General features: G+C 42.8%; 1 protein-coding gene across 1 annotated transcript in view; it reads right to left on the bottom strand.

Moving 5' to 3' along the window:
- Nucleotides 1–7,066: 7,066 nt before the first annotated feature.
- T265_11382 (hypothetical protein) overlaps nt 7,067–22,136 on the bottom strand; it is a gene marked incomplete at both ends in the record, with an annotated part of 31,241 nt that continues 16,171 nt past the window's right edge. The window contains 6 exons of the mRNA XM_009178021.1: nt 7,067–7,398; nt 9,591–9,727; nt 11,272–11,376; nt 13,350–13,406; nt 13,609–14,017; nt 18,482–18,646. Coding sequence (XP_009176285.1) covers nt 7,184–7,398; nt 9,591–9,727; nt 11,272–11,376; nt 13,350–13,406; nt 13,609–14,017; nt 18,482–18,646 — 1,088 coding nt within the window. The remainder of the gene's footprint in view (nt 7,399–9,590; nt 9,728–11,271; nt 11,377–13,349; nt 13,407–13,608; nt 14,018–18,481; nt 18,647–22,136) is intronic.

Genomic DNA, 22,136 nt, shown 5'->3' with positions numbered 1-22,136 from the left:
ATTATATATATATATATATATATATATATGGCGTGTTATACTATGCTAGCTAATATCTTACAAATCGCAGTGAAGTCATGGATTTAGTTACCACCAATGGTGGTACTACTCTCCAATCAGATAATTTCATTATATACAGCTCAAGCGGTAAACATATTACTTTATCGTGATATGTTAACTGACATGAATTGTCTGGATTACATCAAGCGTAGTGCAACCCAAATTAAGATGAATCGGGATATGAATGGCTCTCTTTGGTTTACTGGTGGTCAACCTGTTCACTGAGTTTGGCAACCGTCTCGCATTCGCTTCGTCACCAATCAAAGAGCAGTCACAAACAAGCACGAAACACTCACTCAAGCACGCGTTGATAAATTTTGCAAGCTAATCGCCAAGCCTGACGACCAGATCGAAATGCACTTGATCACCAGGAAGCACAAGCAGCCAGGGTCAATCTGTACGTTGCAACAGGTATGGCCAAAAACTCGATCCACCGATTCGGATAATCAGTGGGTGAAGAAAATAGGCGCACATTTACCACAAAGGATGTCTCACTCATCTGTGCCACCAAACGAGGGTGAAGGCATTTGTTCCGATGGGTATCTTCTGATGGAACATTAGTAGTTCAGACGACCGATCCATCTGGGCCAATGGTAAACCAATTGTAGTTGTACTGTATCTTCGTTGTGGTGTTTCAGTACTGTCTCAGACAAGATGCATTGAGCTGGCGCACAGAAACTGATCAAAACTACCGTAATGTTGTTGTTCAACTGGCTTTGCTTTGTAAGTTGTACTATATATTTGTAATAATGCTTGATTAGCTGGTCGGCAAAAGTAGGTTTGCAACACTTATAAGAAAACGTAGAAGTAAACACATTATCTGTATCTACCTTCCGAACCTTCAAGGTTGTTTGAATCAGTGAAGAATAGGTAAGTTAGTCCCTCACTATTACTGGTTTCTGGTTAAGTTAAGCTTTGTTATTACTGTGGTGTCCCAATTCAAGGTTGAGCTTTCAATAACAAGAAGCCAAATATTCAATGCATCATCTGCGATTTTTGCCATCGGCTTTGTAAGTGGAACCCGACACTTCTTATATGGATTATCAAGGTAGAATTAGTGTATCCACCAGCCTAACTTAGAGTGGTCATGACCAGGATGCATGTGTCCACTTCTTCGAAGACGGCGCATAACTGATTAGTGTTGATTTGTGAATGCATCGAGTTCGAAACTAAATCGGTTTTTACTTACGTTGAGATTAGGAGTTTTCGAGAGGCTCCAAAATGCCGACGCGTACGGTCAATTGGTCAACACATCTCTACTAAAGTGAAGCCTACCTTGGCTACTTCTACGAACCGATTCATTCAATTTCATGTCCATTTTGCGACGGTAAAAATAAACATCTGTCGGAGGTTCCTTCGTTCCTTTTTTGCAATGATCAAGGGTTGCGCATGTCTGACTACCGAAACATCGGGGCACCTGCAGCTGTTTTTATCGCCTCGCTTACCTACTTAGCTGAAGAGCATTGCAATATGTCCTGATTGTGACGGAACTGTTAACTTTTTCAGCCTTTTACCTTGAAAACGGTCTATCTTTCCCGATAAGCCTTTCATAAGTCCCAAATAGTGCGCACTAAACGGTTTGCGGCATAAAAACCGAGCCTAGACTTGTGTTTGATGAACCTCGTTCGGTGCGTGGACGCCTGCTAGGGGAAGCAAACTTTCCAATCCTTCGAGTTTGTGCGAGCATGGTGGCACAACCGGAACGGGGACGTGACAGATTCACTGAGGCAATCATTGTCGACGATCGTGGATACAAGATGGGAGCAAATTCAACATCCTGACCGACCTGGGTGACCGAGCTCGAAAACCTACCTCCCGAAGCTAACTGTTGATTGCATTAAACAAGTAGATCATTCAGTATATCAGTCGTTTGATCTAGCCAGGAACGTACTCATGTTCCACAAGTAGGCAAGTCTGTCAGGTTCACGTGCTCTGTTGATTCAAGTACACAGATTGTTGATAAACAATGGACCTTGGTATAAGGCTGTTGTAAACAGATGAAGATGCAGCATTTCCCGTTAATAAAACTAGCACTACAAAACCCCAGTGAGAATATTGCACACTGCAACATGCGATTACACTATGTAGACAACAAAATTGGTGAAAACGTTTTCATTCTAAACCAACTGATTCCGTGTTGCAACATTAAGGGAACGCCAATAGTGAATAAGTGCCAAATCAGCACTGTAACCGATGTGACACATGGAAGCTGTCCGTAGACAGTGGTAATCTACAATCTTCTCCAAAGGAGGTGTTGTTCACCACGGTGGTACCTGCTAGAAGAAGCCGAAGTCGAGTACAGGAACTACATCAACTTTCTCCATCTTCAACCAGCGTTTCAGGAGTGAAGGGTAGATTTTTCTAGATGCGATTTCAACCTTCAGAAGGTAGAAGTTTACCATGAGTCTGGTTTGGGAATACTCGTACTCGCTCTCTGCCCGCAGATGTTCATAAGAAAGTATTGTATGCCACTGTCCCCATGCTGTGGACGAATTTGACTACACGATCTATGGTGGAAGCACACGATTATATTGCCTCGACATCGAGTTTAGCGTCAGATGTATGTGAAGTTGTCGAGCAGGGACGAGGTTTTTAGTGCATTCATGCGAAAAAATATGCACGAACGCTTTTGGATTAGATCACGACAGCCAAATTTCTCTAGATCCTACCAAGCCAACCGATCGGACGCATAGTGCAAGGGTGTAAAAGGGTAACAAGCATAATGCGCACTTACTAAAATACCTACTCAAATTACAGGTCGAGGTTGTACGCCCTGGATCCTTACTTCAGCTAAAGTTGGATGAAAATCATTGGTCTTGTGGGCACAAACGACCAGCAGTCAGCCAATGAAAAGGTTTCGAGTTTCGAATCCAACGTAGCAAGATTAGCAAATATCGTCTCAGTGGTTGGGGAGAAAAGGGCCATTCAAACCTACGGTTGGAGTCAGTTTTGATAGGGCAGCCTGACAGTTCTAAAATTATCACCTTAACCTAACTTGCTCGTCTCTTCCGTTTCCTCTTTATATCGCCACCCTCAACTTTGCCGTCATTCTAGTTCTTGAACTTCCCACTTTGTCTATTATGGCCAACACACGGACAGCAGAGAGACAGTTACTCAGAAGGACGGAGCAGTAGTGAAAACCATGGTGCTGGTGCAAGGGATGAGTGAGTATGAGCTTAATTTATCCTTATGATGTTGCGATGTAGAAGCAAATCAAACCTAAGCGACCAATCAGAGGTCCGCGGTGGGGACAAACTTTTGACTGCATTTTATTGCAGTGGCTCGGGATGTCAGATCAAGGGGGTACCTACTGAGGTATGGCTACCAGTCAGGTAGATGAGCGTTCACTTTTACCTTCATGGAGATGTACAAACCATATTCATGCTTATCAGGTTGTGGCTCTTGTTCTCTCAAAAGCGTCCATCTTCGTGGGTTTGTTTGCGCATATCATAGCTCGTCCATTTGATGTTACACCTATCATCACAGATCACCCACGCCGATCATATCAATGACCAGGCTGTTGGTTCATCGTTTAGTCACGTCCACGGATCGTGCTTTGTTTAAGTCAGCAGTTCCAACCGTCGTTGCTTTATTATATTTCAGCTGTCTTCAACCTAGAGATCAACAGACTGGTCCCACGGACAAGTTGTTCCCGAATACAGTCAGTTTTGTTAGACAGACTGTTTTGTCAACGTTTACCAGGTTTGCAAAGTGAAGCATTCAAAGCCCCGACAACGACAAGAAAAGCTTCGGAAAAACTTACGCTTCTAGATCCTACTGGGGACTGCACATGTCAGAAGAGATCAGCATTATTGTTTATGTCAACCGATCCCTATTGAGACACAATGCGACTGGTTGATCAGAAGTGTACATGGGGCATCTATAGATCTGAACAGATTCTGGGTAGGGATACGGGCTATTGAGACACAATGCGACTGGTTGATCAGAAGTGTACATGGGGCATCTATAGATCTGAACAGATTCTGGGTAGGCACGGATACGGGCCCAGTATGCTTTGTTGTGACTTGAGATGTGGAGGGGAGTCGAGGTTGCAAGTCTTTTGGCCTAGTTGTTCCGTTCGATTTTAAAGGTCTGATGAATTGTCAGTCTTTCAAACCAATCGAAGATGCTCTTGAAAGATCACTTGCGTCACCGTGACTCGAGAAAATATTACTTGATTACCAAATGATTCCGTCGTTAATTGATTGGACTGTGTTTACCCTTGGAAAAGCATGATAATCTGCAGCGAAAATGTGAGGGCTTGGAGGGTGTGGCACATCGTGATGCACAGTGAGTTTCCGCGCTAATCCGTTTAGAAGGCGTGGCCAGACGTATTACAAGTGTCCTAAAGAGGCAACCGAAAATCAGGTGATGAGGCCGAATGGCCGTAAGATTTATTTACACCATCAAGAGGTGTTTAGTACTTTACCCTATTGACCGTCATTGTGATAACGCATGTATGTTGGCTGGTAGGTAACCAATGCATAGTAAATCACTAAAATCGGGTGCCCTCGCCTCTTCGGTATCTCGGTCAATATCATCTGTGGGTGCCACTTTTCCTTAAGGCTGCTGGGTCATCATTTTAGCTGGCGGAAGCTTTCTTCTGAGGAGCGATTTTGTGCACGCAGCAGATGTTACCTTGTCGTGTAAAGAGCCTATAATTGATGAATAGGGACGATAAGGTAAGTCACTATCTACCCTGAATATACAGCTTATTCGGACATTTCGGTCAAGCTATTTTGATCCACATAAAAGGCTCACATATTATTCAAACAACGCACTGGTCTATGATCAGCTGGTGGTCGGTCGCTTCGCCGAACTTGACAAGTGGACTTGCATGCGGGCTTTTTGTCATCATTCGGAGTGACACATGAGATGATGAGCGAGCCGCATGAGGCGGGCTTTTTGTCATCATTCGGAGTGACATCCTCAGCGAGACGCATGACATGAACGACTAAACCAGCGTCACGTGGTAATGAGTGGGCAACTTGCTTCCTCGTTCAAGCAACTTCATAGGCATCGGACCAAATTCAACCTTAGCTCAGAGATGACGATAATTGGGAGATACCGAGACCTGGGCTATTAACTACAGACTCATCTCTCACGGTTTGATTTAGCAAAATCGCACACAATACGCAGTACAGTATATGAAGACAAATACTGCTTATATTCTAACCAACAAGTAGATCCTCAGAAACTCAACAGATTCAAATCAAAGCTATAGTGACCTAAACCTATGACGACTTCGAAAGCAGTCAACAGCATGGTTCTTGGTTTACATCTTGCTGGCCCACAATAGACCCATGATCCTTTTCCCAAGTAGTAGTTATGTAGTTATTCTTGCGCAACGATTCATTAGTGACCTACAAACAAGCCTCTTCACTTCGTTCGCCTCAGTATAATATCAATCTGTTTGGAAAACCGGTATCTAGTAGATATGACCCAAACAGAATGCTATATACATTAGGTTAAATAAGGAGTTTATAGCTCTAAATTCTGGCTTGAATGTCTTGTAGTTAAGTGATGCGGTATGGTACTGCTCGGCTTTATCGTGTAGACAATCGAAAACTGACTGCTCAGGTTTCTGCGTCATTTGCCTCAGTGATTAGCAGTCGTTGACGCTGTTCTGCAAAGAAATACTGACGGTACTGTTCGGTTAAATCCACCATCGTATATGTACAACTGTTTCCCATTGCCTCTTTATTTGCATTGTAGTAATGATAGGTGATTCAGAAAGCAACTGACTCGTTCAGTCAAGGTTTGGAACTGATTGCAACCTGAGATCTTCTGTAAAAAATACTTCAGTTGGATGGCAGGTACTACGAGTTTTTCGCTAACCTGAAGATTTTCTTGGATTGGTAGATTCTGCCTTGGATCTGTTACAATAGATCTCGCTTCAGTGAGTTTTTGATTTAATGAGTCCCACAACCCTTATCTATTCCACTAGCATTCTATGAACCCGAAATCCCATCGTTTCCCTACCATTCATCCTTGCTACATATTCATCAGCTACAGTGGTCCAGTTTGCAATGACTTGTTCACTCATATCCACGAGGCTGAGAGTTGATGGCAACACTTTAAAGGTGACAAATAATGTCGTAGGCAAGTGGCTGTGCCGTTCAGCTGCAGTGGAATGTAGACATAATATCTGGTATATTTTCGGATCAGGTCTGACACTGTAACTCATGAAATGACTGTCAACCAAGTTTGTTCCACTTATCTCACCATGTCTCGTGGACTCCAACGAACCAACCAGACACAGGAGNACAGGAGGTTGAAACCACGTGAGATCCACAGAAGACCAAACAAACCACACGACGACTGTCTCCAGAACTACCAACTACTGTTTAGAAGCTATATAATCACGGGCAGAAGAGGAGGAATTCACCCACTCAACACCGCACTGACGATGCTACCTCGATTAGTGATGAAACGTTTGCAATCCAACTGGCAAGCTCGGCGAACAGACCAACAACCAAACAACGCACACGAGCTACCTACATTCCACAACATTGCTAACTCCATTACACTGCCTAGAACTTCCGCATATTGGGCACCGTCCCTCGATGCATCTGGCCTGTTCTCACCAAATACATGTAATCACGTGAGAACGATAATATATTGACAGTTCGATAACGCGGCATTCCTTACATTGAAACGTTGCTCTCAATCTACGAACCGTCAGAGAGCACAATTCAATGTGGACCACCAACTTAAACAAACAGACTGTTTTTAGGATTTTCATCAGGAGTTACCATAGGACCAAACGCATTCTCAACACACAAACAGCTCTCTCCGTTTGTCGTTCAAAACAGCGACGGGGATGATGCCACATCAACGCTACAAGACTCGATCATCTACAGACAAAACATGGGTCGATAAAATCCGCCATGGTCGGGGATATTTCTCGCCTCGTGATATCCGAAAATAATTTAGACAAACGCCGTTTAGTCAGATCCAATGGTCATCTCTCACCCCACGCTTACAGAGGAGAATTTCAAAATGGTGCATTTTCATCTTTACTATAGGCAATAAGAAATAAACAAATGAATCGGTATGACCGTGGAATAAAAATTAATGTCGGTCGTTGGGATGAATGCAAACAAAAGTATAGCTAAGTTAACTAAATACATCGCGTTTGACAGGATGCTTGTTGGTCTGCTCGACTCACAATTCCATGGTCAGATAGAGAATGCACTTTGAACGGCAAGTGGCCACTCCGTCGATAACCGAAGCAGGCTTTGAGTAGTGTGAGGGCTGTGTGCTTCGTGCGGTCCACATCGGCCTGGGACCCAATCTTTGGATTCAACTCAGCCAAATCCATGACGGATAGCTTTCCTAATCATGAAGGCCGAATGCAGTTGGTTAGAAGAGGGGGGTAGGACAATATGTACCTTATAGGTTGACCGAACTGCTAGTCACAAATGGAAATGTTCAGTTTGCTGCGCCTCCAACATCCAGTGTAGGTTGGTACGACATCAGATGTGACAGTTGACACATGGTATTTACACAATTCAACTTAGCACGTTTGGAAACACTAACGATTACTAACTAAGCTTGCCTCTGTAATATACATGAGTACACTTTTCAGCGAATATCGTGCGATGATTGCGGATTAAACCTATCTTTAATTGTTCAGATTACCTGTCAAAGTTGTACTTGGAACTTTGGATACTCAGTTACAATTGGAACTCATGCACATGATGGTCAATTAAATCGGATACTTAAACATGTGAGGTTGCTCAGGACGGTAAGCAGATTAAATATTACTGCACAACAGTCTGGTGAATGAGTTGGTTTGAACTGCAGTATACAACACACTGCGTAGGATTAGTGGTACTGGTTCTCCTAATTTGAGCATTATTGTTTTCAGCGCAGTCTGATCACTTTGGCTCACTTTTCTTAAGCAAGTATACGGGATACAAAGCGGAGTAAAAAATGTTCTAACGAATTCAGTAGCCCCCCCCCAATAGTGCAATAAATTTGATGAGAAATGAATTGCTCTACTCAATGAGGTACAATTTTCAATATTTTGAAGAGATTTTGAGGTTTGGTTATAGATTTCATTGATTATAGGAAGTGTATCAGTTAGAAAAACAGAGAATTACATTACATATATTCAGCTCCCGATTCCCTAGGGACGTTAGGACTCGTGACATCCCGACCGTGGTTCAAGACCATACCGTTCGCCCACCAGTGGCTGATTGGTAACGTGACCAAATCGCATTTAGTCATCCTGAAATCAAAATCAAATGGTCACACCTTGACTGAGTGGTTGATTGACGACTTCTCAGGTGTGAAGCCCACGCAAACTGTGCATTATTCAGCCTTCTGAGCTACTTGTAGTAGTCAATTTAGTTATTTGCTCATACATACCCTTACTCAGCCCATCCGTACAGCACAGAGCTGCACAGAAGCAGATTGAACTAAAGAGGATATTAGCGAATATAAACTCATTTGCAAACTAATTTGGTTTTTCGAGAGACTCACCTGGAACCCAGATGAATCTCTCGGTTTTGATGTTTCCACGCAACTGAATGTGCTGCTAGGTTCACCTGCAGTGTTCAGCTGGGTTCAAGGTGAGTCTCCCTAAAAACCAAATTAGTTTGCAATTGAGTGTATATTCGCTGATGTCGTGCAATTTGGTTTCAAGTAAAACGTAAGGTTGGCGGAAACTCGGGGACTGCGCCTACCTGTTTGGCCCCAAGAAGGGCGAAACCGGTCGTGGGCTGTCGAAGAATTTTCAGCAGCCTTGTGAGTAGCACATTACAAAATAAAGAGGATATTCTCATGAGAACCTAACAAGTGGACAACCGAGTGGCTCCAGTCAGCAGTTTCCTTGTGGAGAATTATCGCCAACGTGCACCTGATCTGATCCAAAGCACGTACTTTCATGTTCTTTTTCTTATACGAGGCACTCATATCTGTTTTCGCAAGTACATTCAGACGAACCGAGCTACATACCCAGTTAACTCCACTCGAAGTAAATGACCAAGTATATGACCGTTCCCAATAGTTGCACAATTCCAATGAAGGTGAACTCATTTTTAGTGCTGATTAATGCCCAGTTCTTGAGGAAGTTTTAGGGAGACATTTTCGATCATTTCCTGGAGGCCAGTTATTAGTTTGCTTTTGGGATAAATTCTAGGTTTACCCTCAGGCTTTATCCTCTGGTCAAAAGTGCATCTAGTCAGAAGACGATCTCTCTGTTGAAGGGAAACTACCATCTCTCTGTCTTTAAGATGTGACTCACAGTGAGACCTAAGCTTTTCGTATTGCTCGTTACTGATCGGCTTAGGTGGCGAATGTGCTGGGACTTCTCTTATTGAGATATGTGTGTATAATTGTACAGTTAGGCCGTTTCGCTACATACCACCTCTCGGTTAAGGTATTTCGGCCTCACTGGTCATATCTCGAATGCACAGTACTGAACCACGTCTTTTGAATGAAAATGGTAACTCTGATTGGACTTAACTTATTCCCATCAGATTACTTCTTGATGATCCTATTTGAACTGGGAATCAACTTACCGGTGGAATGAACCATTTCGCAAATTCTCAATCCTTCACGGATTGTTAAGCCCCCAGGTACTGTGGTGCCTGTGCTTGGTGCAAGCGTTGGGTCCATTGCGTCAATGTCGAAGCTTAGGTGAATGGGTTTTTCTAGCCTTGAAAAGAACGAAAAGTAGTAGGCATAGGTATCATGGTGCTTAAAACAACACATTTCTGCACTTCAGGTAGATTTTCCAGCTGTATACGGGGATGAACGATGCTCGTTTTTCTACACTCACATCGTACCTCCACTGCAATAAGCAGACGCGGTGTGTTGGTGTTGGAACTGGTTAACTTGAGCAAGTTGGTCAAAAAGCTACTCCACTATTTCTTGAACTTTTTCGTGATGATTAGGTACATTTCAGTTATTTTTACGAAACATGTGAGTAAGCCGCTATGGAACTTAATTTTCCTTAGACTATTCCATAATATTTCTATTTTTTGTGACTAAACCAATAACCAAATGGCATTACTAAGTTATTCACAAAGATTCTCGAGTACACTCTCAAGCTTAGCAGCAAAATTCACTCTGTTGTTCTGGTCCTACAGTGGTCTTTTGGATTTTTACTGTGCAAAACAGAAAGTTATACTACCATCCAAAATTGCATTGCATTAGGTAATGGAGGCGTGTTTTTTCAACGCGTAGTTGTGTTAGTCTATGAGCAAAGGTGTGGCCAGCCGGGTTTGAAGTCCAGGTGTGGTGAAGAACAGCGTTTTTTCGTAACACGTCTGTTGAGGCCCTCCCCTCCCGTCCAAATCCGACCATTTGCGTAGCTTTTCGTATATGTATACTTATGTGTATTGGCATTTTTTGTTTGGGAATCTGAGGCAGCTGGATGGGGCATAAGTGCTAATACACGTCAAATCCCAGATTCTAAAGATTACCAGGATATGCTTAACGGAAGGAACAGGGAAAGTGCTTCATAGTGCATAGTGCTTCACCTCATATCAGCTACTGACTGGGTGGGAACAATGATTTTCGTGCGAGAATCTGGAAATTTTTTATAAAAACAGACATTGTACAAATGTTTCAGTTCTTGTGTTTTCAGGGGGGGGGGTGTATAACTTGGCAGAACCATACTGTCGGTTACGTCTAGAGAATGAGAAACGAAACGCAGCAAACGTTGCTGGTCCAAGCAGTCGAAGGAAGGCACACGTCCATTAGGCTAACGTTCACAGATCTAGTTATCGCTTCACTCTGTTACACGAAAAGTTTCCTTTGATCATAGATTTTATGCCTTAGATGGTCACCATTGTCAACATTGGACAACGGATTGTGCGCATATTCGGTTAGTTCGTCGTATACAGAAAGATCAGCCGAATGATTGTTTCACCGTAACTAGATTTGGACATGCCATTGTCTGACGTATGCATGTTATTACCCTCATTGTGGTTAGGCCTTCATCGTATGGTCATAAGATACCATTTAGGCTAAAACAATCTCAATAACAACCTAAGGCTATGATCTTCAGGCCCAGTCTGGTACTTATGATTAAATGACACTTTATGAGTGTCCTTCTTCCATACAAGCATGAATCTGTCGTTTTGGATATTCGACAGACAAACCAAAGTACTACTGTATATCCCCAACACGTATACTTACTGAATTTAACCATAAATAAACTACAAAAGCAAATGCCAAAATCAAGGCGCAACCTACCGAGGATTGACAGATTCAATGGCTTTGTTGATAACCCATTCGATGCCCATTCGGTCAATATCGACCATTGTAAAATGAGTAATGTTGTTCTTTCGTAAGTCATATCTGAAATTTCCAAAAGAAACTGGTCAGGATTCAGTGTGGTAATTTCATCAACTAATAAAAGCGTGCTTGACAAAGGTTCCAGTGGACAAGAATAAACTACGCCAGGACACGCACTATGTCATGTCTTTACTGTGACTGAGGACTGTTATTCTAACCGGATGCAACAGCCGACAACATATTTCAAACATCAGGTATTTTATGGAAGGAACAGACACAAGTTTCCTCTTCAGTGTTGCGTTAAACTGAATGAAAACCAGTATTGTGATCGTTATACTGATAGGCCTTAAAAGATCCAAAATCTTGAACCCCTCAGCTGCCTTCGTACTGTAGGGCTTTGGTGAAACAAGCTGAACTGGTTAGGCACGCTTATTCTACCATTAGACACGTACCATACTATGGCATGTCACCACCCGGGCCGTTGTACTTCGTTTGTCAAAATATGAGAGAAGGAGGGAGGAGTAGCCGGCTATCAAGCCGTTATGACCTTATCGTTCGGTTGATACTAAATTCTGGTTACCCACTGAAATAGAAAATTGTATGGACACAGATTGCTGGCAACGGTTTTCATATGCACGGACCGTTTCCTGTGTCCTTGTCCACTGGCTAGTCATGTTCCGGTCTCCCATTCCGGTAGGCGACATTTGCCTCCAACTGAGCATACTTCGTGGTAGGTCACAGAATGTCCTTCTCTCAATCGTTTCCACCCAGCACAGCGTTCAGCAGAAAAGAATTATGCAGCGTAGGCACTCCACTGTAATGCGAAATTCACGTTTTACCCAGTGAAACCCATGAAGCGCAGTTAGCTCACCCATCTCTCTAGGGCACATCTCACCAACATCAGTATTAGTATCCCACCGGACATGGCCACTCCTTCGGGAATGCCGATAGTCAAATACCGAAAGCATTAAGTTATCTTCTTTGAGTAAATGTCATTTCTGTGATCCACAGAGCTTTATGTCGCCTTGTATACTCTCTCCGATGTGGAAAATGAGGTGAAACAGACGCTGTGGGTGTTAACGGTCGGTAATTGCCCCCATGGCCTTCCCTATTTGAGAAACAGTCTCGTCTCCAACTAATTTTCCAGGACTTGTACTGCAGCCCAGTTAAAGGAATTTGCCTACCAAATCGATCAGCTGGCTCACAAGCGGAAGGTCTATGTCTGGCTTCGTCCAATCATGCAGCCACATTTTACCAATTTACAGGCAAGAGATACATACCAAATAATGCAACAGAACTCCCTAGGTCAGCACAAATTGTTCGTAGCTTCTAACGCTTGGAATAAGTAAAACGGTACCCTCTGATTACTCAGGGTCGACAAATAAATGCCCCAAAGGCATGTCGATGGTCAAAGTATCAGAGCTCGACGGAGAAGTTTTAGGCAGCAATCTCAGTGAAAAAGTTGAAGACAGATTGTGAAGCAGAAAAGTTTTGTCTTACACTAGTGGACATGGTGTGATCAGGCGAATGTTTTCCTTGGGCTGTGGGATTCGATATATAAATACCCTTATAAAGAATGGAAATTTAAACGGAACAACTTTGGTCACCAAGCAACGTCATAGCTCCTGGCGATTGACAGAGTTGGAATCAGTATCCAGGCCAAACAGCAGTGTTGGCCAGAAGGATTTTAGCCAACCCCATGTCACATGAAACATTCAGATATCTTGAGTAGCTTTCCAGTTGAAACATGAGACAGTCATTGTGTACCCCATTCAGGTGAATGCTAGCACCAAGCCAGTTTTCAACTGAGTTTACTCCTGCGTACAATTTGGTTTTCAATCAGGGAATAAGGTTATTGGTCATTTAAAAGAGTGGCCTTAAATGGAACCAAAATTAATCTCCAAGGATTTTCTTCTCCCACTGATCGGCCATCTAGTAAACAGTCACACCGTCGTGGCATTAGAGTAGCAATGTAGTTCCTTTCATATTTGGCGAAGCAGTACGCCGCCAAAACCAAAACCTCCTGATCAACTTACACCTCGTGCGGATCCAAATCCCGAAGTGCAATATACGCAATTTCTCTGGCCTTCAGACTGAAATTAAAGGATAATATGTTTCATAAGCAAAGCCAATACAGAATTTTCAGACAAGAATGTACAATAATTTGTAAACTATATGGGAGTTACTTAGGAATCGGATTGCGTAGAAAGGAGGCAGAGTTTTTTTGCTTGAACTCAAAGCAACTGCAAAAGTTGAACAAATGAGTATTGACTAGTATACTTATATAAAACATACCATGGTTCGATTGGATCCATCTCTTTCATGTAAGGAACTTCCTCTTGCAGTTCCTCCATCAAAAAGGCAACAGGCATCCCGTGCATGTTCCCCGAAGATGATGTCAGGGGTGTGTTGAGATCCGCATGCGCGTCTATCCAGATTACACATGCATCTGGTTTCACCCGTTTGTGTCCCAGGATCGTGCCTGTCGCAATACTATGATCCCCTCCGACTACGAGCAGAGGAGAAGCCCGCTGATGCTTTCCGTTGATACCTGAGTTGGATTCCTTCAGTAGCTCCTCTACGCGCTTTGCAATGGTGCATGTTGTCTCAATGAAACTGTAACAGTTGACCATATTGAAGACCTTTGGTTCCACGCGGTCATCATTTTGGATTGCGACGTCACCATGATCCACTAAGCTCACACCTAGACGAAAGAAATGTGTACAAAGTGCCAGGCATTCCCGGTATTAGTGAAATCCAGTTAGAAATAGCTATGTACTGAAGGGACGTAATGGTGCAAAAATCTTCATAGGACAACAGCCAGAGTTTGACCTGAGCCAAATTTAAGATCAGCGACGTTACGGTTTTCAGAGATAGCGAAACTTACGTTACCTATCGATTATGTGTTCCCATATTCTTACAGGTTAAAAAGCTAGCAGGTTTCTTGAATATCATCATTGTCTCAACAAGGAATCCCCTAATCTAAGGCCCTCGAAATTACTACATCCGGCTCATTGCTACTTTGTGTCAAAGCAGAAATTCTTAATTCTATCCTCTAAAGAGTATGGGACCGTCTGAACTCTAATTATCGAATCAGCTTAGACATAAAGAAGAATCCTGAAAATCATGAATGGTGTGGAGACGGGCTTGTGACGGCATTGGTATACTTGCTGCGAATGCTCCACCGAGGTCTTGTGGTCGTCTGCACCTGTAAATTAAGCCCCCTGAGGCCTAACGAAATAAATACTTCGCTCTCTGCAATCAATAGGTCGCAAAAAGATAACTAAAGTGGTTATTTCTCTAAATGAAGGACGAACTGATGTAAGGAATATCTCTCATTTTCAACGCTTTGAGAGAGTTCGGGACTGAATAACCATGTATGTGGTTAATCTTTTTACATACATGTATCATATATATACCATATATATATATACCATATATATACCATATATACCATCAGTACTTGGCGCTCTTCTGCCTACTTACTAATGGTGACACCGGTCAGGTTTGAATGGTAGCGTGTATTCACTAGCCCAACTATGGACAAGTTGCTGGCACTCGGTCAAGTGAACAGCGAAACCGTGCTATCCAAATTTCTGAAAAAACGGGATGCAACATTATGCCTGCTCATACTTTCACCACAAAGAAGGTATGGGATGTTTCACTGGTTTCATAAAAATGTACTTTCCACCTGCACAAGACGCTGGTGATCTTGCCACATTCTGCAGAAAGCTTTGATCTCGTTTCCACTCGGAAGCTTCGCTTATCCCCAAATGTAAGCACAGTCACCGGTGAACAAGACTTTCGACTAGAAACAAAACACAATATCTCATGTAATCGTCCACTTACTAAATGACCTTCTGTTCTAGATACAGGTACTTCCAAATTCAGGTTTCTAGCACGGAATTTTGCGCAAGAACTGCGCAGCGGCAAAAGATATTAAGTGATGGGAACAGACGGTTACTTGACTTTCACATGATTAGCTGCATCTACTTCAAAGGGCCGAAGAGCCTGGAAGATGCCTTCTCGATGCTATCCATTGCACTAGGACAGTAGGCTCAAAATGTACAGAAGTGTAACAGTATGATAGTTATTTTGAGGTTTTCGCGTCCTTTGAGATTGAACAACCGGTTTATGAACAGTTTGGATGTAATCCATGCATTCGCTTGTTATCACGTAGCCTAGTAGCCTTTATTAACATAGAGGGGCAAATCACTCCCCTGAAAACAAACCGTGGGACGCTTTGGAGAGTGCAAACCCTATCCTTTCATGGATTGGAAATCCAGAGGAAAGACTACGGGAGATGCCTTTTTATGGTCTGTTTTCTGAGACTTTCTACTGACTGAAGGGGATGACGTTAACCCAGAAGTGTGTTCTGCTGTCCACGCACTTTCGACACTTATTTGGAATCCCAACGGCCTAAGGATGTGTGGGTCTACAAATTGGATTTTCTGTTTGACATGCATTTTTATCGCACGTGAGAATGCTTAACACCGGAGTGTTTTGGAGCGCCTTCCTTTCGGAGCCCAATTGTATTCGCTGTTCCAGGTGAAAAATTCACTTTAGGCCCTCAAGTAAGCATAGTTTAAAACTGGTTTCACCAAGTATAGGTTGTAACATTTGATTAGTTCTGAAAAGGAATCTACTGCGTTTTTCGCCTTATCAGTTGAATGAAATAAGCTCTCTCGCGTGTCTCTATGATCAATATTTTTAATCTTTCAACGGAATTCCAGGTAGCATATACCGGGTAACAAATATAAATCAAAATAATGCCTGATCAAGCCCAGGCCATGGATTTTGTTAGAAGCTTTGACTGCTTGCCAGCATTCGTGCGGTACTTCTCACTTTTTGGGACACTAGTGGATGATTAGGTAAGTGACCTGATAAGTGCCTCCTATGAGAATTGGACTTGCACTGTGCTAAACGGTGGCAACTCTCATTCAAAGAAGGGTAAGTGCGACGGAAAATAGTGGGTAATAATCAAACTATATCGTCTTTAGCGGTAGCGCATCCAATACAAAGAAAACCCTGCAACCTTTCAGCCGTATCAGTTAGGTCTTGAAAAAACTGTAGAAGCGATACAAAACAACTGGTCGTTTCATCATCATAGCGGTTGTCCTGATCCACCCCCTTTGTTCTGCTAGATTCTGGTGCGATTTCTTTAACTTTGAAATCCACGTTCCGCTAATTCTTAGCCAAACTGATGCTCAAGTAAATTTTCTTTTACCCATCTCAGTGAATTTAACGCTGTTTTCTATGGTATTTCGTGAGCTGGAATCAGTAGGAGTCAATTCGTGTGGTTTACAGGGACGCTTACGTGCTACGTACCTATGACCAGTCACTGACAGATGACATTTCTTGGTCATGTTTCTGAAATGTCCGGTCACGTGGTTGACGTGCTTCATACGAGCTAACTCAACCGAACAGCTGGCCATTCAGATCTGCTAACTGAGAAGTGGGTCATATGGCGGCTTATGGATCCTACAGTAGGGTTTCTCGGAGTAGTGCGAGGACGCCGTTTGTGTTCACTTATACGAAAGCTCATCTGTCCACTCAATTACCCGATTTACACGCGGTCATTTTTGTAAACCCATTTGGTTCAGTTCCTTAGTATGAACTTAATTCAAACTGGTTTCGCCGGTAGTGATTCGTTCATCTGGAAAGCATGGAGAGCTTTGAGACTACAGAACATGTGACGGACACATACCGACTTATGCCTCGGTGCTCACGACCTCATTTCTTAGGCTGGCTGCTGTATCTGGGAATGGTGGCTGCAGCTTGCAATCAGTAAACGCTAGGGGATGTCATTGTCAGGATTTGGGTTGCTCTCTGTGGGGAATCAGTCGCTACAATCCTGTTGGGCTTGGTGGACCAATTTTAGGGCATCTCCTTGTTTCAGGTTCAACAGATTGGCGAAGCTGAATTCCTGGTAGCTACCTGACCGAGTTGGTCTGCGACATGCCCCAGTTTTAAAAGGGATATCGACCCAATAAACAAAATAGTGTGATTTGAACAGAGCTATGTACCGAAATAAGCTGGAACAATCAATCGTTTACAGACTTTTGACCGAACACTTAAAACTTTTTTTCCTTATAAAGGAAGTATCATCTACATATCTGGGTCATATTTTCGGTAGTGAACGAAATTGCCCGCTAGTAAAACGGGTATTTGCATAGGCCTTGGACAAAATTCCACGCCTGTAGAGATCGCTTCAGAGACGGGCGGTTAGTGAGCTTTTGTTTTAGAACCCTTCAAAGATGCTTAAGGCTCCCGGTAACTAGTAAATTAATCAGGGGAAAAGCAATTTCGAATATGGCAGATTTTCACTGTCCTACAGAGACAGTTACCTGGCCATTCAAAAAAATGTACTATGCGAATTCGCAATTCGACTAACAATAGTGCTTTGAAGTGGGTTTTAGCATTGCTGCATGATGCATCACCAGTGTGGGGTATTCCGTATGATCCACAGTTCGAAATAGTGGAAATTCCCGTTTAAGCACTTTGTTGGGTCACAAAACTTATCGATATCAGGGCAGCTAGTAACAGCTAATCTTGATTTCAGAAGTACGTGCAAATGGCCATGTTAGACCTAAACTTTGAAAACTGCTCATAGATACACAAAACGTTTTATCAGGGCTTTAGCTCTCAAGCTACCTACCCATTCATTGATAGCCCAGCTACTCTCTTTAGTGAGTACACTGATGATATTCCCAGGACTGGGGATGAAACGTTTGTAAGCAAATTGCCAAGTTCGAAGGACGGATCCGCAACTCCCTGAGGCAACCCTACAAGGAAAGTTTTCCAACGATTCCAGCGGAAAAACTCTAGAGAAGGTGAAGAGTGATCATTTAGAGGGTTGACCTTCATGTAGGGACAGTGTAGAAGGAAGGTATGATAGGAGTAGCCAAGAGACGACAGACTTCTTATACAATTGGCCGGTTTGGGTGCACTTACTTTTAACATATATTCGATTTCCGGTAGGAAAATCGAAAGTTCGCTCTCTAACGGATGAAAATCATTAACATTGGCTTCGATGTTTATTGCAGATCTACGTAAACTAGGAACCTGTAGTACGATGTTAACAATATGATAAACAGTAAAGTCGGACCAAACTAATTTGCCAATTCTACTCGACTGATAAAGCCAAAGAAATATGGTACAAACTCACCAATGGTTTTGAGAAATTCGACAATATCCGAATTTCTAATGAGGCTTGGCCCATACTGAGTCCCATTCTTTGGTTGTCCCTTGTGTACGGGGGCACCAATCATGTTCACCTGGGGATACAGTGGCAGTGGACAATCTCTACGTAGTAGAGGGTTGTCAAAGTCAACTAGAAAGAAACAAATTAAAAAAACAAAAATGTGATCCAACCTGCAGGAGATTTCTGCATGACAGATGCAGTACAGTGTGATCAAATGTGTCCCTTGAAATGAACTGTGCAAAACTCTCTCCGTTTATAAACACGCGTTTGGTCACGCGATTGTCTGTGTCCAGCCGATAGGTTGGTGTGTACCCATGTATGTCTATGCATGACACGAAACATTCAAATTCGTGTCTCAAAAAGCGTTGCAGGACATATCCGGCCGTTACATTCCACTTCCGATTTGATCACAGAAAAAGATTACTTGGACTATGAAGACGCGTTATGAGTGAGTTTAAAGCCACATAGCTAGCAGCCAGAAACACCTGCGTTTTTCGGTTCCAGATTATCATGCTGCTGGTTTTCCAAAAAATCCTGGATGGTGGTCACGAAGCTACAAGTCTGAATTTCCTCCACAGATTGATTGCTTCAATTTTCATACGAATTAGTTATGTTCAGGTGAACAGGGCACTGGACAGTGGAGTTGGTGAACGTTAATGTTAATGTCTCGGAAACATTGGGTTTTACCTGCGAGTTCGTCGTTGGGTGAACACTGTAGGCACTGAGGAATAGGTGCCTTGAAATAGCTGATTACTGACAACAGGATCGAGGTCTGGTTAGTCACTTATGTACATTCTCTCATATTTGAGTCTTAAGTTGCCTCACATCTGGCCCTGATGTGTTTGGATCCGCGCGCAGAATCATATCCAACAGATCATTTATCCAAAAATAAAAATGAACAAAAGACCAATGATAAAGCCCACTTCCTAAGAGCAGAATTTGCAATAACTCTGGTAAATTGGTTGTCAGTCATTTTAGCTTGGTTGAGAACAAATTATCTGTTTGATTAGAATTCTGTATACTGATGTTTGCGTCTCACCTCACTCATTGAAGGCTCGGATGCAATTCGGAAATTTAACTGATCTCAGCAAATCAGATCATTAGAGCCCACGTTGTTTCGTAAAGTCATTTTGTCCAAAGAGAGGCTGATGACCCACCACGTTTCAAAAGCTGAGGGTAATTCAGACTAATGAGCCTCTCTTTATTGCACCGCTAGAAAGAGGGTACGGGACAGCGTTATGAAGCCGGATATATGTGGATCTTATCAGATACCACCAGATTACTGTCCGATGAGATGGAACGTGACATCTTACAAAAAGTGGGATGTAGGGTCGATAGGTCTCGATTATTCACCAACATACGAATGCTTGTCACAAAGGGCTTCACTACACCTTTGTGTTCAGTGTTCTCAGTACCCGGATCTCCATGAAGTAGACTTACCCAAGTTGGCGGGATCGATCTAGTAAGATTCAAACCATGTGTGTGCCAACGTAAAGGTTTCCAAGTTCTTGAATTTAACGCGTAACATAAAGACAATGCACGTGGTAGTGACGTCGTTTGGTAGTGAATGTATTTTTAAAAATATCACAAGTGCTAAAGCGCTTGACAGTACTTATAAGCCCGCTTATCAACCTGGTCTGTTTAGACCTATCACGTAATTTAGAGGGTTTATCCAAACTTTGACAGCTGAGTGGAATCACTGTGAAGCGTTTTACAATGTAGTTACTATAAACCGACAGATGGTGTCTTAGTGCATAACTAGTTGCGACAGTTTGTCGAAGACATATTTGTGGGCCGTTCGGAGTATGAGCTCCATAACATTATGGAGGAAATAGCTGTGTGAATGATACATTTATCATCTACGCTGATCAGGGCAAAGCAGAAGGAGTTTTTCACACAACAAACGGAGACCATAATCCTTTGAAGTTTCTTGATGAAATTCTCACTAACACAAGGTGAGTCCTGTGACATTCCAAGGCACACTACTCGGGCGAGGTACTATTGGTTCTGTAAAAGGTGTGCCATACTGAACGAACGCGGGCTCTTGTACAGACTATATTCCACGGGCTTTATCACATTGCCCCACCTGATGACAATATTACCCCTGAAGTCTAAATGCTCAGACACTTGGACGGAGAAGGTTTACTTGCTGAAGTACGTAGAATATTACGCAGACCCCAGCCTATATGTGTCACATTTTAAAGTCTTCCTTAAAATCCATCGTTTATTGTTGTCAATTAACGGGGATGACTTGTGCTTCCTATCAGATGCCATTTAACCCCGGGGATGAAGCAGATCAAGTAATCCTTTTCCAACCAGCTGTATGTAACCTAATCCCATCAAATTGGCTTTCCTAGTCAAATACATCTTTATTTATCAGATTCATGGCACCCGAGGAACCGTACATATCATTGGCAGATACGAGGTACCTGAAGACTTAACCAGGAGGATTGCACTGAAGTGGCTGGCTACACCAAAGTACTGTTGTCCATAATAGGCTGTTCCAAGGCAGCTTGTTCACAGTGTCCACACTGTACACCCGACGACGAATTTTACAGTGATCTTGCTGTTCAGTCACAGATAAAGCCTAATATTTCTGGGATGATTGCCGTCCTTATCCCACTTTAAGTCCATAAAATCCACTGCTAACTATCCCTTACTTGACTTTCTACAGCATTTATATGAACTTGTTTTGATGACATTCTCCTTTTCCTTCTCGTGTAATCCCACTCTACTTTGTCTTCACTCAATTCAAGCCAATGGTCACCATAATTTTCCTCCATGATTGATGGATGTGATTCGTACTTTCTGTCCTCTGTATTACGCTGCAGCTACATCGACTAACCTAACCACTCACGTTGGCCGTCACACGTGACATGACCTTGTGAATCATTGCAAATAGGTTGTGTGGGGACGAACTATCATATGAACGTATTCTTTCGAGTGACTACAGTATATCTGACGTTTCATCACGGAGATTTATAACGTGGTTAGCAGCCGGGAAGATGGCATGTATTAAACCCTTAGGATCAAGGCATTTGTATCTCGAGGCCGTGTCATCGAGTGCTTATCGCGCAATTGCCTTTAGCCTATTCTGACATTTGCAAACCACACTTGGTCTTGGAATCACTCAGTAGACTTTCAAGGAACACGACCATGTCAAGAGAGACCATTTAGTTACAGTAAATCGGTTGTTAGACATTATTTGTTCTGGCTCATGTTCATGATCTTCTCACTGACTGGCTTGCTAAAAACAAGCTGGTCGATAGTCGTAAATTCAAAATTTTCCGCGTTCGGCGGCGTCAAAGAAGCTGGCATCGTCGTTTGTGTAAAGAACACAGGCGACAGGTGCCCGTAGATCCTAACCATATTTTTGAGTGAGTAAAATTTAGTAGTGAATTCCGTATGTAGTACAAGTCGGTCAAGCGTTACAGTTGCCCTTGTGTCCCGAAGGTTTCGGATCAGAAGGCAACCAAAAACACCGAATAGTGCGGATAACCTTATCTCTGGGGTCATATGAAGGAACCTAAAGGCACAGCTGGTTAGACGCTTTGTTAGATTTTCGAAATCACAATATCTCGAATGGGACACAACCCCGTTGAAAGCGAGAGTAAAAACA

Source organism: Opisthorchis viverrini (genome assembly GCF_000715545.1).
Source record: "Opisthorchis viverrini unplaced genomic scaffold opera_v5_495, whole genome shotgun sequence".
NCBI classification, from domain to species: Eukaryota; Metazoa; Platyhelminthes; class Trematoda; order Opisthorchiida; family Opisthorchiidae; genus Opisthorchis; species Opisthorchis viverrini.
Note: the sequence above shows the minus strand (reverse complement) of the source record. Positions and strands in the feature narration are given on the sequence as shown.